The sequence below is a fragment of the Oncorhynchus mykiss genome, chromosome 2, assembly GCF_013265735.2.
Source record: "Oncorhynchus mykiss isolate Arlee chromosome 2, USDA_OmykA_1.1, whole genome shotgun sequence".
NCBI classification, from domain to species: domain Eukaryota; kingdom Metazoa; phylum Chordata; class Actinopteri; order Salmoniformes; family Salmonidae; genus Oncorhynchus; species Oncorhynchus mykiss.
Window position 1 is genome coordinate 14,168,232 of NC_048566.1, and position 18,444 is coordinate 14,186,675.

The window sequence follows — 18,444 nt, forward strand, 5'->3', positions numbered from 1 at the left end:
GATGGGATTATTTTAGACAGGTAACTCCAGCGCGTCATGGTTCAGAGATCAGATGGGATTATTTTAGACTGGTAACTCCAGCGCATCATGGTTCAGAGATCAGATGGGATTATTTTAGACTGGTAACTCCAGCGCGTCATGGTTCAGAGATCAGATTAGATGGGATTATTTTAGACCGGTAACTCCAGCGCATCATGGTTCAGAGATCAGATGGGATTATTTTAGACTGGTAACTCCAGCGTGTCATGGTTCAGAGAACAGATTAGATGGGATTATTTAAAACAGGTAACTCTAGCGCATCATGATTCAGAGGTCAGATTAGATGGGATTATTTTGGACAGGTCCCAGGGTCATGGTTCAGAGATCAGATTAGATGGGATTATTTTGGACAGGTAACTGCTGGTAAAAGGTGATCTAAAAGCAGATGTCGGGAAGACATCTAATGGGAAACATTCCAGACCAGACGGTCTATAAACATAGATTTTTGGTTAGTCAGTAGTCCATCTGCTCACCTTGAGGCCTCTCCTCCCAGAACAGCCCTGTAGTCCCTGTGGGCCAGTGGGACCTGGTGGACCTCTCTCGCCCTGTGGCAAATCAGAGAGAGAGGACAAGGGTCATTGGTTTTAAGGTCAAAGGTCACAGGTTATTAAACTGACTTGTAGACCTTGCCCACCATCCACGATTCATATGTTTTGATTTGTCAGATGTCTGAATACCACACTGAGAATTATTCTTCCCTTCCTGAAAATACACACTTACAATTCCCCCCTCCTCGCCAGGGAAGCCAGGGTGTCCTTTCAGTCCTGGCTGACTCTGTAAGGAGAGAAACGAAAAGCAAATGAGGAAACTGAAACTGCCAAAGGGAGGACTGACGAAGTACATAGACCCACATCTTCTTTACAGTATTTTAACAGTGTTAAATTACTGTGTCACGTCACATCTTAAACACTGTATAATTTTATAAAGAAGGCTCAGAGGGCCTCACCTTTGTCCCTGGGCGTCCTCTGTTGCCACGGATACCCTCATGTCCGGTGCACTTACACATCACATTGCAGCACTCCCTCTCAGCCACTGTGTCCTCGAGAGAGAAAGGGAGAGGGGGAAGAAAGAGGGGGAGAAGGAGAGAGTGGGATAGAAAGAGAGAGAATGAGACCATGTGTTATTAAATCCAATATGTAATTTGTTGACACACCCTCATAATTGGAGACACCTTTGGAGGCACTCATCTCAAAAGCCAATCTAAAAACAACCAATCACGTCACTGGTCTGTTTTTCTTGTCTCCAGTGGCTCCTGTTGCTAAGTACATTTCTAGCAAGTGACGACTCTATTTCGTGGTGTACTATATCCCATTTCCCATGACCCCAGAGTTCTAGTTTTGATGCTTCCAACCTGACATGCCGAAACAGGAACACAAATCCTTTCTGTCATTTCTGACATCCTGACATTCTTCAACAATGTCACGTAATCCGCTTTTTTAAACAGAAACATTTGTCATTGTACTGTATGACCCAAAATACTCAGACATATCAGAAATACTTCTCTATCCCTACAGCTGGGAATATGACTGGAAATGGAATTACTGTAGATAGAGACATAAAGGACTTACATGTCAGCCCAAAGAGTCTTAGCCAGTCTAAGTGACATACAGTATTACTACAACACAGGGAGATACAACTAAAAGGGTTGTTCTGATTCTGTTGTCACAAAATGATGAACCACTTACTATTTGTGTCAACAGGGTGTTTCCCAAATTGTGCATGCCAATGTTGAGCGGCTGCTTGTAGCCAAATCCTCGCCCAAACTCCACCATCTGAAGAAGGTTGGCATTTTGGACACCTTCTAGGGCGACTGTAAGCAGGGCGTTGATACCTTTTCCGGAAATGTGACATGGAAGACAGAGATAAAAGTATAACCGATTTTAATGTTAATTTTTGTCTCATGAATGTTCTTAAATTTGTCCGTTTCGGTGGGTTTCCCCTGGTTCTTTAACCTTTAGTGCGGAGAAGTTCCGACTCTTGCTCCAGTTTCACCACGTCATCATCGAGTCCGTCTGAGAAGATCACCAGCACCTAAAGGACAAAGTAGTTGTGACATTGTTATTACAATGTGATATAACCAACAAAATATGTTATGAAATGAACATTTTTGGAGTCTGGGATCAACCACACAGGAGACATAATGTTTGGGCCCACCTTCACGCCAGCGTTAGATTTCTGGAACTTATCACTGAAGGAGCGCAGGAGGAAGGAGTTGAAGTATGTTGTCTGGGTGGTCTGCAGGGCCATAACCTTCTCCACAATTTTCTCGTCGTACTTCTCGAAGTTGTAGTCGTAGAGAACCTTTCCGTCCTGCTCCACCACGCGGAAGCCAATGTTAGTCTCAATGGAACCATCTCCCGCCACGCAGCACAGGCCCTTCAGGTTGGACACATAGCGGATGATCTGTGGCAGGAAGGCCTGTAGCTGGGCTTGGCCATCGAAGAGCCCCTGGGCGGTGGCCCTGCGTGTAATATCGAACCCCATGGCGATGTCTATGGTGCAGCCTATTGGACACAGACACACTCATTATTACTTATCATCCAAATGAACCCCTTTAACAAGTTCAAAAGCTTTATGTGTTAGGTTTACTCAAGGATAATATGAGACAATGTAAAATAGCCTGTTTTTCAAACACTAACAAGCATTCTTTGACGAGAGTTTTACATTGAGTCAGGAGAGACAGAGGAAATAAAACGTGCATACGGTTTACTCACCCGCTTGAGTGTCTGGTACCTTGGAGGAGCATATAGTATCCACCACCTTCTTCTTGATCTTGTCCAGGCTGGCAAAGTCCTGCACAGAGAAGACCCTTTCTGGGTTGAGAGTGATTTGCCCAAGCTCAACAGGTTTGTGGTCTTTCCCGATACCGATGGCAAACACCTCAATGTTCATGGCCTTGAGCTTCTCTGCTGCATCAACAACATCATCATCTGAACGTCCGTCAGTGATTACAACCAGGTTCTGAGAGACCTTGGCATTGATACGGCTCCCTCTAGCTGGTTGGAAGTACTCTTTACGGACGTAGTTCAGGGCCTTTCCGATGTTCGTTGTGTACCTAATCTGCATCATATTGTTTATCTGGTTGTTCACCTCTGCTTCTGTGTAATACTCATTCAAGAAGAACTCCTTTTTAGGATCACTGCTGAACTGGGCGACTCCCACCCGGAAGGACTGCTCTGCAATGTTGAAGCTGGAAACAAGGTCTGTGGCAAACTTCTTCATGATAGTGAAGTCGGTGGTGCTGATGCTCCCTGAGCTGTCAATTAACAGGACCAGATCCCCCTGCGTTTTTTCACAGACTAAGAGGAGAAGAGAAGACGTCAGATCATGTTGAACCATCTAATTTCAAAATGCTTATGCTACAAGGCTTTGTACTTTCAGCATAGATGTTTTTACAGTTGGATTCTGTCTTACCTGGTTTGCTGGTTTGGCAGAATTCAAAGGAAATATTTTTGTGCAGTGTGTCTAGTTTATGGAAGTCATCCACAAAGAAAACCTTATTCGTGTCCCCTGCCATGAGCTCAAGCTCTTGCTTATTTGCTCCAACCACTCCGATGCTATAGACTATGATCCCATTGTCCCGTAGCTCCTTGGCTGGCCCAGCTAGGCTATAGGGGTCAGTAGCCTCACCATCTGTGATCACCATCAACCACTGGGGAACATTTAGGGCCTTTCGCCCGCCGTACTGTGCACCAAAATAACCCAAGGAATACTTGAGTGCCTTTCCAGTGTAAGTGTCTCCACTGGGCTCTCTAAGCTTTGTGATGGCACTATTGACGTCTCGCTTAGATTTGTATTCGTTGAGTGTGAATTTAGACTCGGGGTTGTCTGAAAAGACAATCAGACCATAGCGTGTCTGCTTCTCCCCAACAGAGGTTTCATTGACCACGGACATCATGAAGTTTTTCATTATGTCAAAATTATCTGAGCTGATGCTGGTGGAGCCGTCCACCAAGAAAATGATGTCTGCGATCTCCGTCCTCACACACTCTGGTGGAAGAGAAGAAGAGATAGAGGAAAATATCAATGTCAAAATCTAAGAAATGTGAACTCATTGTTGCTTTTAAGTAATGTTTCATGAAACAAGTGGCACTCACCTCTCTCCGGATCACAGATTGCCAATGCCAGTTGGCTATCCAAAGCCTTGAGTGCATCAAAGTCCCTCTCGGAGTAGACCCTCTCCTGTGCGCCACTGATCTCCAGTAATTGTGTATTGTTGGCATTGACCACCCCAATAGCGTAGATGATCACACCCTTGTCTTGAAGTTTCTTGGCAGGAGACATGACCTCATCCTGCGCCTCACCATCGGTTACGACAATCAGGAACTGCTTCACGTTAGTGCGCCCTCCTTTCGGTGGGTCAAAGAACTGTGAGGTGTAGGACAGGGCTCTGCCGGTGTGTGTGCCCCCGCCTATCTGTTGCATCGTTTGTAAATCCTGCAACATGCCTTCCTTATCGTTATGCTTGTTGAGAGGGAAGATCACCTGTTGGCTGGTGCTGAACTGTATGATGCCCACGTGCACTTTATCCAGGCCTATGTCAGATTTGTTGATGATGGATTGCATGAAGACCTTCATCTTCTGGAAGTCTGGGTTGTTAATGCTACCTGAGCTGTCAATCAAGAAGAGGACGTCCCCCTTCATGTCGTTGCAAACTATGAATAGAGAACAAATATTAATTTAGCTGTTGTTATAACTCAATGTGTGCTCATAATCAATCCCTGGCAAGAGACAAGGTGTTTCATATTTTTACTGAAAATAAATAAGATGTAACACTTAAAAACAATAGAGATGCCCTTACTATCAGGGGAGCAGATATCTGTGATGATGTCATTTTTTATTGGTTTCAGAGCGTCAAAGTTGTTGACAAAGAACTTCTTCTCTTGGCTGCCAGCAATCTCCAGCAGCTGTGTATCGTTAGCTAGATTCACCCCAATGGCATATATGGTGATGCCCTGCGCCCTCAGCTTTGCTGCTTGATCCTTCACGTTGTCTTCAGACTCTCCGTCTGTGATGACAATGAGGTACTCGCGAACTTTGTGACTTCGGGTGGCCTTAGCCCGATCAAAGTGCGGACCCATAGAGTTCAGCGCTAATCCGGTCTTTGTCCCGCCTCCAAGTTGGATGATACCATCCACTGCTTTCTCCACTGAAGGTTTGTCAGGGTAGGTTGTCAGATCAAACTCAAGAGCTGGTGTATCAGAGAACTTTACCACACCCACGCGGACATGATGCGGTCCGATGTGGAATGTGTTTATGAATTTGTTAATGAATGTCTTCATGTCAGCAAAGTCTGGATATTCAATACTCCCTGAGTGGTCGATCAGGAAGAACATGTCTGCTTCATCTGTCTGCAAACAGCCTAGAATCAAAAGAGAAAAGAAAGCACTAGTGTCATCTCGGAGATCACATTATGTCTGTATCGACATTCCTCTACAAATTAAACAACAAGAAGCATTGTTACAGTCATTTTGATCTCACTTTGCTTGGCAGTGTATGTCCTTGCGTTGTCTTTGACTGCTTTTTTAAGGATGTTGTAGCACACACTCTTCTTCAGGCTCTTCTCCAGGGTCTTGAGCTTGGCAAAGCTGTCCACATGCAATACGTGCTTGTTAGGGGGATCTGAAGCGATCTGTCTCAGCTCGTTCTCGTCAGCATCCTTGATCCCCACTGCATAGACAGTGACGCCAGCTCTGCGCAGTGCAGCGGCATGAGAAGTTACGTTGTCCTGGGACTTTCCGGTGATGACTATCGCCACCTGCTGCACCCCCTGTTCTTTCCGGCTGCCCCTCTCCTTGATAAACATCTTCTCCCTGGCATACTCCAGGGCCTCGCCAGTGTATGTGAGACCGCGACGGTAGGGCAGGATCTTGATGAACTGAAGGATATTTGTTTTTTCTTGGAAGGAGTTGAGGTAGACCTGGGCCGAGGCCTTGTTGCTATAGAGGACGATGCCCACCCTCACCCTGTTGAAGTCTATATCTAGGCCGTCTACTATCTTGTGGATGAATCCACGAACCAGCTGGAAGTTTGCAGTTCTATTGCTCGAAGACTCATCAACTATAAACACAATGTCAGCCAGTGAAGCTTCACTGCAATCTGCAATAGAGAGGAAATTGTTAGTCAACAGCAATCTGCTATCCTTTATGTATAATGAGCAACTATTTCACAAGAGATCAGATATTCACTTAATTCAGCAAAAATCCACAAATGCCCTTACCGTCAGTCACAGTGACCACCTCTTCAGTCTCAAAGACAGTCTTTAGCACAGAGGTGATGGATGTAGTCTGGTAAAAGAATGGCGAGGTGGCCATTAACTTTAGCTCTGGAAGTGTAGATTCACCCAACCCGATAGACACAATGGTTGTCCCTTCAGATTTGATAGTACGTGCCACCTTCATCACGTTATCCTTCGAATCCCCCCCTGTCACTGTGACTAGAAACTGCCGGTAGCCTTGTTCATTACGGCCACCAGACGCTGTAGTGAAGAAGTGTGCACGGGCGTATTCCAGGGCATCGCCCAGGTGACGAGACCTGTTGGGACGCAGCGGCAGCCTGAATTTCCTAAGAGCTGCCAAGTACTCTTCCTTGGTGTTGTGGGTGTTCAGTAAGAACTCCACCTTGGTGTCCTGGGCAAACTGGGCCAGACCCAGGCGCATCGTTTTAGTGCTCGGGTTGAGTTGGTTGACCAGTCGCATCAGAAGGGTTCTGACCAGCTGGAAGTCTGCCTGCATCATATTGCTGTCCACCAGGAAGAAGATATCAGAGAACTTTGGGATTAGAGCTGAAAAAAGAAATAATAATTGCTATGACAACAGTGTGAATGTATGTCATATTTTATTTTCATTTTTAGAAATGTTCCTTTGAATGTTGACTTTAATGTTGGCACAAGCGGCCGTAACCAATGTCTGCCTCTCAAGGTTGCATACTTTTACATAGAATGGCATCCCATGGTAGAACAAGTCACTTGGATTACATAGTTTGCAAGTTCAACATTCACAATTTGTTACAACATACAGTATGTTTCCTTATAAAAGTCCCTTACCCATCCTCTGGTTCTCCATGGAGACACAGACAGTCTGCAACAGACCCTGAGAAAGTGTTTGTAGGGCCTGGAAACTTTCTATGTTGACCAGGAAACGCTCATGGGGCCTGTTAGCGATATCCTTCAGCTCGTTGGTGTTGGCTGCCCCAACTCCAATAGCAAACACAATGACCCCTTGCTGCCTTAGCGCCTTGGCTGGCAGCGTTACCTTGTCCGCAGACGCCCCGTCGGTGAGCACCACAGCAATCTGAGGCACCCTCTGATCAGCGCGGCTACCGTTTGCCTTGGTGAAAAACTCTTCCCGAAGGACAGTAATGGCTTTGCCGGTGGCTGTGCCTCCCCCGAGCTGTGGAAGCCTGTCCACTTGCTCCAGTAGGGCCCTTTGGTCCGTATGTTCCCCCAAATGGAATTGCTTCTGGATCTCATTACTGAACTGGGCCAGTCCTATGCGAACCTTGTCCGCTCCAATATCCAGACCCTCGATGAAGCTGTGGAGAAACCTCCGAACCTCCTGGAAGTTTGTAGGGCTGATGCTGGTGGAGCCATCCACAAGGAACACAATGTCAGCCACTGTGGCGTTGAGGCACTCTGGAGATTAAGGAAAATAATAATGTAATTTATTTATAAAGAATATTTTTCAAATGGAAACAATAAATACACCGTTATAGTACCTTGTACCACTTTGGATATTGGTCTCTTTGCCTCATCTACGGTAGTACATAGCACCTGGATGAGGCTCTGGGAGATCCCCTGCAGCGCAGCAAAGTCTGACACGCTGTACACATGCTGGTTGTGAGGTGTAGTGGCAATCTCCTTCAGCTGATCTTCGTCTGCTTCTTTGATCCCGATGGCGTACAGCGTGACACCCTGCTTCTTCAGCTTAAGGGCATGCAGCCCCACATTGTCCATTGATTCACCGTCAGTGATCACCACACCGATCTGGGGCACGTTCTCATTCACCCGGCTCCCTGCGCGGTCAACAAAGAGCTCGTTCAGCAGGAAGTCCAGGCCCAGGCCCGTGTTGGTTTCACCACCCATATAACGCAGGTTTGTAATGTACTGCAGGATGTCCTGTTTGTCCTGGAAGGTGTTGAGGAGGAACTCAGTGCGTGGTGTGTTGCTGTACTGGACCAAACCGATGCGCACCTGGTCGGGGGCCACTTCAAAGCTGTTAACCAGCGTGTACAAGAACTGCCGAATCTGTTTGAAGTTCTCTGAGCCGATGCTCCATGAACCATCCACTAGGAAGACGATGTCGGCCACGGCCTCTTCCTTGCAGACTGGGAGGGGTAGAAAACAATCGTCAGCCTATGGAATTCCGTACAAGTGTCTAAACCACAAGGTTTTTTGTGCATGGGATGAGCAATGAAAGCAATTAATCAATAAATCAATCTATTAATCAAATATTATTTTTATTGTGCTTTTATAAAAAACAATTTCTTATAACTGCTCAGCAGTCTAAAGCCCCAAAGAGTTGGTCATCATTTTGCATTTGTGTGGTATTTCTTCAATGCTTCTATGTTTATGCCATTCAGGACTGTGATCTGCATTCTGGAATGATTCAGATGTCAGGAGACAAACATGCTTACCTGTTTTTTGTGCTCCGTTAACCAGAAAACATGTTGCTATGGTGAAGATGGCCAGGAGGCCCTGTGTCCCCTCCATGTTGGAACGTTTCTCTAGTCTCTCTCCTTGAACACAAACATGGACAGATCAACTGTTGGAACACAGAAAGTTGCTGTTTATCAGATCAAGTTGTGTTGACAACAGATTCAACTGAAATGTGGTTAGATCTAATTTAAACATAGCATCCTGTGACATCCTGGCCTTCATTTATAAATGTTTCTTACAGGATAACAGATTATTTTGCTCTACTCATGCTCATGCTCAGGGTTGGGGAGTAGGATTACATGTACAGATACATCTGAAAAACGACATGATTACGACATTTTTTTGCGAAATAAACAAATCTAACACTTCTGTTTTTTTCAATGACATTCAAATCAGCATTGAAAAAAGGAGCAAGTTTAAGTTTGTTCTACCTGAGCGAGTCTGACCACAAATCAGAGACCAATATGATGGCACACCAAATGTGTTTGATGGATTGCGGGAAAAGAGCAGGAATGGGCTTCTGTAGTCTACAGTCAAAGCTATGTCTTCTAATGGTGCGACTGCTGTCGGCTTCAAAAGATTATCCAACTTGAATAAATGCTTGGCGGCAAGGATGACAGCAGTGGTGTAGTCTACGGCGATACGGATATGACTTATTATTGATATCTACATAGCGCATTGATGTGAATCACACTGCTGCTCTCTCTTTTAGCTATTTGCGCCTCATGGATTGTTGTTGTTGTGGATGGCTGTTCACAAATCTATACGTGTATTTGAACCCAATAAATGTTTGAATTCAAGAAGTTAAAGCTGCCTATCAATCATTGTTTTTGAAACCAGTGGACAGCCGGTGAAAAATGTGGTCTTGCAACATCAGCATAATGCGGATCCCAGTCTATGGACTAAAGGTGGGGCTTTTATTGCTCAATCTAATTCATGCTAATCAAAAAAAAAATCCATAGGCCTAATGTACACATGCTCAACCTTGTACACTTTTAATAGACTTACAAGGGACAATCTGTAGTTGCTACATCCATTTTTAGACTTATAAATTGTATGTATATGTGCCTCATGAGCTTAATTCAACTGTCACAGTTGTCATGATGTTGCCCTCTTTGGGTACAGCAAGCCCCATCCCCCTCTCCCTGCCTCCTACAACTAGACTGCTGTGGTCAGAGAGGTCGTAAATTTCTGGAAGAGATTATCTCCTCATGGCCACAGTATAGTGACAGAGTGAATTTTCAGAACAAACGAATTTCTTCCACCTCACAGAACTTGAGGTCTGAACAACATTTATGTTCCGGAGAAGGTATAAAAGATCGGTGAAGAATTCAGCTATGAACTGGTCCGCTTGGTACAAGTTTGTAAAACTCATGAGAGACGGTGCGGCCACATTACCATAACACTGTTAATATAATAGCCTCAGATATGAGGTTTACATCTAATTGTTGTATAAGATGAACGAGTGAGGATGATACTGTTTGTAAAATTGTGTAATGTGATTTTGGACTGTTTAATGAAGGACACTCCAATTCCCTTTTGAGTTTAACTAAATCAGAGGACCGCCCATGAGCCCAGTTAGGGTCGGGCATCCTGGTGCAGGCCCTTTTCTGCAACTCCCGAATAAAACCCCAACTTTGAGAAGTTTTCAACAGACCATGTTTTCTCTCAATCACGAGAGGACAAAGGTTGCAGATGATTGCTGAATCTTTTAACCATACCACGTGGTTAAACTCTTAAGACTATCGATACCGACAGAATAAGAACAAGTCTTTGATATTAATTACTAGTCTGCAGCTAGGAATTCGGTATCATTGAACGCGAAGAACGACAACCGCCGAAACATGAATGAATGTCACTCTGAACTATCCATTCTAACCACGACAGAGAGAGAGAGACGGACAAGTCTACGAAAGAAACAAACTTTTCAACAGTGATCAAGACGACACACTGAGCGTAAATATATATATATTGATTGTAATTGTTCCCGAATGAGTGAGCGTTCATGTGCAAAGGATTAGCATTTCAATTGTTATAATTATCTACTCTGTAGTGACTTCTCAGCTGACCCCCACTCCCCTTTCGTCTAACAAGTCGCCATGCCGGTTTAGCCCGCTAGGGCACATTCCCCTATCATTTCTTGTAAACATATTTACTTGTTTGTTTATGCACTTCTGTGATTGTTTGGTTAGTTAATAAATCAATTATTTAAGACAATTGATGTATGACTCATAGTGAAGACTGGGTTCATGCAGATAACCAACAATTTTCGACGTTTGAAATGAGACTAACGTGAGGTAAAGTAAATAATTAATTAATTCGAAGACTAATTGATCAGATATAAAATATCTGAAAAGTTATATTAGGAAATTATAACTTTGTAATCTGAATATTTTCCTTGGTGCCCCGACTTCCTAGTTAATTACAGTTACATGATTAATCAGTTGATCGTGTAATACTAATTACAGAGAATCTTTGATAAAAACTGTAAGTCTTCAATTTAATGATAGTAAAGACATGACATGAGAACTCAAAATATAAGAATGTTTTACTCCATTGTTTGTAAACATTGTAAATGTAAACCAACACTGTATAGCCTCATAACATGGATATCATGGATGATCAGTCATTTTGAAATCAATAATTTTGATATCATGGATGACCAGTCTTTGTCTATTAATCTGAGAGTGGTTACATTTCTCCAGGCCCATCCCTTAGCTATTTATCAAAACAGAGGCGGGGCAACCGTTTTGTTATTGTTTCATCTGTGGATTTGCCATTTAAACATCTGCATATTATCAAGATATTAAAGTGTCACCAACAAAAAGGTAAACAATAGGCCTATAGCAAGTGCAGCATATGGCATTCATTTTTCCCATGTAAATTGCACTTTTCAGTAGTGCTCAAAGCATGCCATTCCATGAGCGAAGAATTCATCTTTCAACCCAAATCAATGAGCCCAATCAATCCTTCATGACAACAAAATCATAAACAACAGAGTAGAGCTGGCTAATAAGTCCTTCATTTTGGGGTCATGCTCAGATAAAACAATTTGGCTAATCTATACTTTCATATTTCCAAATCCTATTCTTGAAGATCAAGGGGCATGACATTTATTGGAATGACTGGAATTCTGATAGATTTTAATGTAAAAATAAAATTTAATCGTATTATTACATGTAGTAGAAAGTGATGGGTTAGAAGAAGCCTACATAACCAACCCATAAAGTCAAATTTAACATCCATATATGGCCAGCTATGTAAACTTTAACATTGATTTATCCTGCAATAGATGTCGATCAATTGGTAACATACATTTTTGGCTTCTTCTAATGCCGCTTAAGGGAAAGTAACCAAAAAGTGTAATCAAAATGTAATCAGATTACATTACTGAGTTTGAGTAATCCAAACGTTACATTACTGATTACAATTTTGTACAGGTAACTAGTAACTAACGCATTACATTTAGAAAGTAACCTACCCAACCCTGCTCATGCATGTGTAACAGTGTTGCTCCTGTCACTCTCCTCACCCCAACCTGGGCTAAAAAATAGGGATCCTATGAACACATCAACAACTGCCTCAGACGAAGCATCGTTACCTATCGCTCCACAAAAGCCTTTACATTAGTACCTTGGACCACTGCAGAGCAAGGGAAACAACTACTTCAAGGTCTCAGAGAGTGTTGTCACCGATTGAAATGCCACTAGCGCGCATCACTAACTAGCTAGCTAGTTATTTCACACTGGTTACATATCAGTGCCTAAATTAGATCCTACATTTTTTAAAATAGTTTGTGGCAATGTGGAGGTGGAGGAAAGGGTACTGTGACAATTTGTGTATCTTACAGTAAAATCAAGGTCAAACATTTAATGACTTCAGAGCACAGTTGGCCAAACATGAAGCATCTGGATGAAATGGATTTCTCTGGGTTGCTGCTCTGTAAATAGATAGCCAATCAGTTCCAGATGTAGTGCATCAGACAACATCTAAGGTCCCTGATTGCTTGTGTGTGTGTGCGTGCGTGTTTGTATTAATGTGTGCGTGTGTCTATGTGTGTTTGCACACGATTGCACATGCATGTGTGTGTGTGTGTGCATGTACCTCAGAAGTGTGGGCGATGACACTGGATTGATGGATTGACTGGATTGACATACTCTTGACTGATAATATTTAATTCTATTTTGAGTGAATTGGCAGTAGAGTTGTTTCCATGTTACTCTAAATTGAGTAAATTACAGTTTGTAGAGTTAAATATAAACACAGAATAGAGTAGAAATAACTCTAAAAATGTAACTGCAACAATAGTTATTTTTACTCTATTTAGACTGGGACCAAATTATATCTTTTGTAGAGTATAATTGTATTCAATTTGAGTAAAATTTACTCAGATAAATTTACTGTGTAGGAGAACCCTTTCAAGAACCCTTTTGGGTTCCATGAAGAATCCTTTCCATAGAGGGTGCTACATGGAAAAAGGGTTCTACCTAAAAACCAAAAGGGTTTCTACATAGAACCAAAAAGGGTTCTTCTATGGGGATATCCGAAGAACCCTTTTGAAAGCCTTTTTTCTAAGTGCACACACACACACTGGTCCTCTATCACACTTTTAGGACATTTGTGTCCATTTGAGACATTGCCAGTGCCATCTATTTTGATGTTAAGGGAACAGAAGAGTTCATTTCCTGCCTGGCAGTATGGCATGTGTGCACCACATTCTAGACCAAGAGCATGTCGAAGTGGGCCGCTTATCTGAATTGTTGTTCTTCTTTCACTCCCGAACAGGATTCACCTAATGCACAACACAGCTTATAAATGTGTTTTAGGACAAGATTCAGCTAATGTACAGCACAGCCTATAAATGTCTTTAGGACAAGATTCAGCTAATATACAGCACAGCCTATAAATGTCTTTAGGACAGGATTCAGCTGATGTAAAACAGCCTATACATGTCTTTAGGACAGGATTCAGCTAATGTAAAACAGCCTATAAATGTCTTTAGGACAGGATTCAGCTAATGTAAAACAGACTATAAATGTGTTTAGGACAGGATTCAGCTAATGTAAAACAGCCTATAAATGTCTTTAGGACAGGATTCAGCTAATGTAAAACAGCCTATAAACATATTTAGGACAAAGGCCGTTTTGAAAATACTTTATCTATGGATTATCTGGATTATCTGTGCCTGGTTAATGTGTACTGTATGTGTCTGGTTGTTTAAGAGTCTTATACCATTGCTTGTTGAGGCCCGATCCCAATGAGTTGAGAAATTCAGGAAACGGGGGTCCATCCTAACCGGATGCATCTGGACGTAATCAGGATTTGCAGACTCCCATTTCAAACAAGAATCGCATTTGAATGACAGTGATTGAAAGGGCGGTCTTGACATCTCATTTGTTCAGGTCAGAGTCCAATGAATATACTTACATCTGGGTCTAACAGATCTCCATGCACATTTCCTTCACTCTGTTCTCTACCTCAGTTTATTTAGGCATCGTTCAAAGCAGTTTCTTTCCAGTCAACAGAGTGAGGTCTAAAAAAGTGGGGGCCCATTGTTTTCAATGGCAAATCATCTATTCCACTCAGAAACTGTGGTCACAGATTGACCGTGAACATTCAGGCACAAGGGATCTGTTAACTTAGGGAGTACTTTAAAGCTTTCTACAGGACAATGATTGCACCACCAACATTTTGTTTACCTCTTCATGACGAGTCAAGGTCAAGATTGTCTATGGTCAGAACGGTCCAGTACAATTATCCAAGACTGACTCTTTAACATAACATATAAATCAACAATAGGGTTTCAGTGGCTGGTTGATTTCAAGCTTCATTTCTGTTTGTTACCTATCAATCCATGTTGACTGTTGAACTGATGACTGTGGGGTTCTGGTAGGCATCAGTTATGAACTGCTTTAGCTGCATGACTGTTCCATTAAACATACACATCATCATCATCATCATCATCATCATCATAAAGCCCGAAGACGTGAATGGATCCTATTTCAGAGCTCTTCACTACAGCTGTATGCTGTTGTTAGCTCTGCTGACAAGACGTCCTAGACCTATGGGATAACCAATACAATGTCCTTCTTCCCCTCCTCTTTCTCTAAATAGAGAAGCCTAACATTTACTTCTTATCACTTTGGATTTACAGCTGGTGCCGGCTGTGTTTTATACACAGGCGTTGAGGCTTTAGGAGGTGTAAACAAAGAAACTTGGCTGTTCAATGTACAGAACTACAGGTCATGCTAGTCTGGCTGTGGACCACAGGGGCAGTGTTTACACAGGCAGCCCAATTCAGATCTTTTGTACATTATTTCCATATCTGATACCTATCTAATCTTGTCCCTAATGTGTAAACAGCAACAACAAAAAACACATGGAATCTGATCTTTTGACTTATGATTTACTGTATACCACCACCATACTGTATGTGGATCTCAATCCTGATGCTACATATGTGACCTCAGTCTAGATGCTCAAATCAGAACTGATTTACTCTGAAGTGTTCCTTTTTTTGCACATGACCTGCCATTACCATGGCAACCACCCCAACATTTTAACTTCTACATGATCGGCGTCCCTATACTGGGATGGTTGAGCTAATGTGCGCTAATGTGATTTGCATGACAGTTGTAAGTAACAGCAAACTTTCCAGGACATAGACATGTCTTATATGGGCAGAAATCTTAAATTCTTGATAATCTAACATACTGTCCAATTTACAGTAGCTATTACAGTGAAAAAATACCATGCTATAGTTTGAGGAGAGTGCACAACAGCAAAAAACGTTTATCCCAGCAACTGGTTTGATATATTCACCTCTGAAGGTAAATAATTGACTTACATTCAGTAATCTTGCTCTGATTTGTCATCCTGAGGGTCCCAGAGATAAAAATGTAGCATAGTCGTGTTCGATAAAATCCATTTTTATATTCAAATGTAGGAACTGTGTTCTACACTTTGAACCCCTGCTTTCTCTGGCTCCACATCCACCCCGCCCGGCCATCTACTTCAGAGGCTACATCTGTGTGAATGAGCAAATCTGATATGGGTAAAATGTCTGGACACTGAGTCTGGAAACTCAAGAAAAAAAAAAAAAATGTGAATTGTGTTCTTCGGGTAGCTATGTGAACACAGTCAGTTTGTTTACACAGCCAGAGTGTTTCTCAAAAGGCTTTTTACAGGGGGAGTGGCAGCAGCTTTTCCAGACAACCACTATCACAGCTCATTTCAATCATGTTGAAAATTCAGAAGCCTGTGAAACGTTATTATAGATTCTTATTTGTCATGAAGCTGAATTAGATCACCTTGGCAGCAGTGGTTTCTGCAGTCTTACTGTTATTCACAATGTGGCGGTTGGTGAGTGATGCAGTTGACATCTATCAGTGGCTGAGGTTTCAGCAAACCAATGTTGCAGATTTAAGTAATGTAGTGTTGGCTACAATAGTGTTGCCGTGCAGTACAGTAACAACCACAGTAATTACACAATATTAATAACATTGTACTGTGTGACCTTGATCATCAATAGAACAGAACACTACACTGAATTCATATTGTAATGATCACATTGTACCAGATTGCTTAACCATAACAGTATGTAAGGCTACTTGAACCATAAGCAGTTGGAGTAGCACTGATTAGATGTTATTTCTTGGCTGTTATTGGCTTCAAACTTAGCACACTTCTCTGATTTGGCTGTGATATGATGCAGTACATCTGAGAAATTAAGTCAGGGCACTTATTGATGTGGCTGTTGTGGTTTGCATGTCATTGAAGACTAAAAACGGTATTGTTTGTGTTGCAAACTTTTGACAGACGTATATGTGGCTTTGGCAAGATCAAGTCTGAGCTTGGGGGTGAAACAATTACACATTGCCCTAAATGGTCTGAAAGGCCACTTTCCCGTTAATTGGCTCTGTCTTGTGTATTAAGCGGAAATTCCCCATTATGATATCCCGCAACAAATGAAGGGTGCACGTCCATGGGCATTGTGATGCAGACTGACACAACAGGAAGAGAACACTGTGTTTATCCTGAAAGGAAATAGAGCAACACTGAATGATATAATGAGAAAGTATCCAAACTTGGTCTTAACAAAAGTATCCCATCTAAATTAAAATGTTATTTGGAAAGAGAGGTGGAGGGCAGGGCAGAATAATGGTTACAGATGCAGGATCTTCATTTCACCAGTTTCTCACAACAGGACAGAATCCTACAGCAAAAGGAAATGTGAATTATTGTGTGGGTTATAATGAATGGATTTGATGAGGAGCCTTCATGTGGTGTCGAAGAAGCCGTGACAGAACCTGTAAACACACCTGGAGCAATTTCCTGAACATGAAAAAAATATTTGCCCCAACAGCAATATAAACAGGAAACCATAAACAGTCACTAGATGGTCTGGTCTCTGGGTTGGACCTACTGATGGATGTATTCACTCTGCTCTGTGGTGTGTGTGTGTGTGTGTGTGTGTGTGTGTGTGTGTGTGTGTGTGTGTGTGTGTGTGTGTGTGTGTGTGTGTGTGTGTGTGTGTGTGTGTGTGTGTGTGTGTGTGTGTGTGTGTGTGCAGCACCTATAAACTGTGCTTGACTGTGTTTATCTGGTCAGACGAAGACTCAACATCGTGTCTTGAGTTTACAACCAGCATATCACAAACATTGTACCTGCTCAACCTCAAGCCTTGATTCATGGTTTCCTGGAAAGTCAAACTATGGAGTGAAACAAAATAATGTACCATCTTTGTGAGTGCTGGCTGCCTTTATTCATAAAGCATTGGGGGGGGGGGGGGGGGGGGCGCTCATCTAAAATCCAGAATCAAACGTGTGGACATTCATCTGGGCCAAAGAACAATCACACTGTCTTAGAAAAAAAGGTTTCCCAAATTAACCCTCTGTAGAAAAGGTTCTACAAGGAACCTAAAAGTGTTGGCTTCAATAGTTTTTACCTGGAACCAAAAAGGGTTCTTCAAATAGTTATTCTATGGGGACAGCCGATTAACCCTTTGAGGTTTTAGATATACACGGTTAGAAAACAAGACATCACAAGGTGCTGACATCGCAGCATCATAAGGTACTAACATCCCAGCAACATAAGGTGCTAACATCCCAGCATCATAAGGTGCTAACATCTCAGCATCATAAGGTGCTAACATCCCAGCATCATAAGGTGCTAACATCCCAGCATCATAAGGTACTAACTACCCAGCATCATAAGGTACTAACATCCCAGCATCATAAGGTACTAACACCCCAGCATCATAAGGCGTCATCCAGTGACAAACTTCATTAGTGAACAAACGTACTTTAACAGGGGAATGGTCTATTATGCAACTGTACAGCATGGTGATTAATGGTGGGTAGTATGATAAGCATGATCTGCAGTAGTCTGGAGTGTCTGTGAAATACTGTTACAGCATCCAGCTGGCAGGAGGCTCCACTACCAGTGAACACCATTTATCTACAACCAACACACCAATTTTGGGAACAAAGACTGTCACAGAATGTTTGAGAAAGTTATCCAAATGTTCTCAGAACATGATTTTGGCAAATGGACAAGAATTTCTTACAATTAATTTCAAGAACACATGCACTTACGCACACATACCATTCTACTGTTTATTTTTGATTTATCCACGGCAAAGAGATATATTTTCCATAATAATTTGAACCGAATTAATTTGTTCAATACACTCTTCAAACATGTTGAACATACAAGTTGCGCATGCTGTCTATAGCCTAACTATTATC

At 42.4% G+C, this 18,444-nt stretch overlaps 2 protein-coding genes across 4 annotated transcripts in view; one reads left to right on the forward strand and one right to left on the reverse strand.

Moving 5' to 3' along the window:
* The window catches only part of LOC110513267 (collagen alpha-1(VI) chain-like), a 120,659-nt gene that overhangs the window by 58,688 nt on the left and 43,527 nt on the right, over positions 1 to 18,444 (forward strand). The gene's annotated exons all lie outside the window — the stretch shown is intronic.
* Positions 1 to 18,444, reverse strand: part of LOC110535417 (collagen alpha-6(VI) chain) — a 31,596-nt gene that overhangs the window by 12,566 nt on the left and 586 nt on the right. The window contains exons 1-16 of one of the 3 annotated variants that reach the window (XM_036961802.1): positions 15,543 to 15,713; positions 8,674 to 8,775; positions 7,756 to 8,364; positions 7,085 to 7,672; positions 6,260 to 6,823; positions 5,521 to 6,138; positions 4,841 to 5,401; positions 4,137 to 4,694; positions 3,454 to 4,029; positions 2,754 to 3,338; positions 2,194 to 2,543; positions 1,992 to 2,070; positions 1,725 to 1,870; positions 986 to 1,078; positions 760 to 813; positions 513 to 584 (exon numbers count right to left, since the gene is read on the reverse strand). In XM_036961802.1, coding sequence (XP_036817697.1) covers positions 513 to 584; positions 760 to 813; positions 986 to 1,078; positions 1,725 to 1,870; positions 1,992 to 2,070; positions 2,194 to 2,543; positions 2,754 to 3,338; positions 3,454 to 4,029; positions 4,137 to 4,694; positions 4,841 to 5,401; positions 5,521 to 6,138; positions 6,260 to 6,823; positions 7,085 to 7,672; positions 7,756 to 8,364; positions 8,674 to 8,749 — 5,529 coding nt within the window. In that variant the 5' untranslated portion in view covers positions 8,750 to 8,775; positions 15,543 to 15,713. Of the gene's footprint in view, positions 1 to 512; positions 585 to 759; positions 814 to 985; positions 1,079 to 1,724; positions 1,871 to 1,991; positions 2,071 to 2,193; positions 2,544 to 2,753; positions 3,339 to 3,453; positions 4,030 to 4,136; positions 4,695 to 4,840; positions 5,402 to 5,520; positions 6,139 to 6,259; positions 6,824 to 7,084; positions 7,673 to 7,755; positions 8,365 to 8,673; positions 8,802 to 15,542; positions 15,714 to 18,444 lie in introns of those variants that run through there. The other 2 variants (XM_036961795.1, XM_036961800.1) reach the window with 2 other exon arrangements.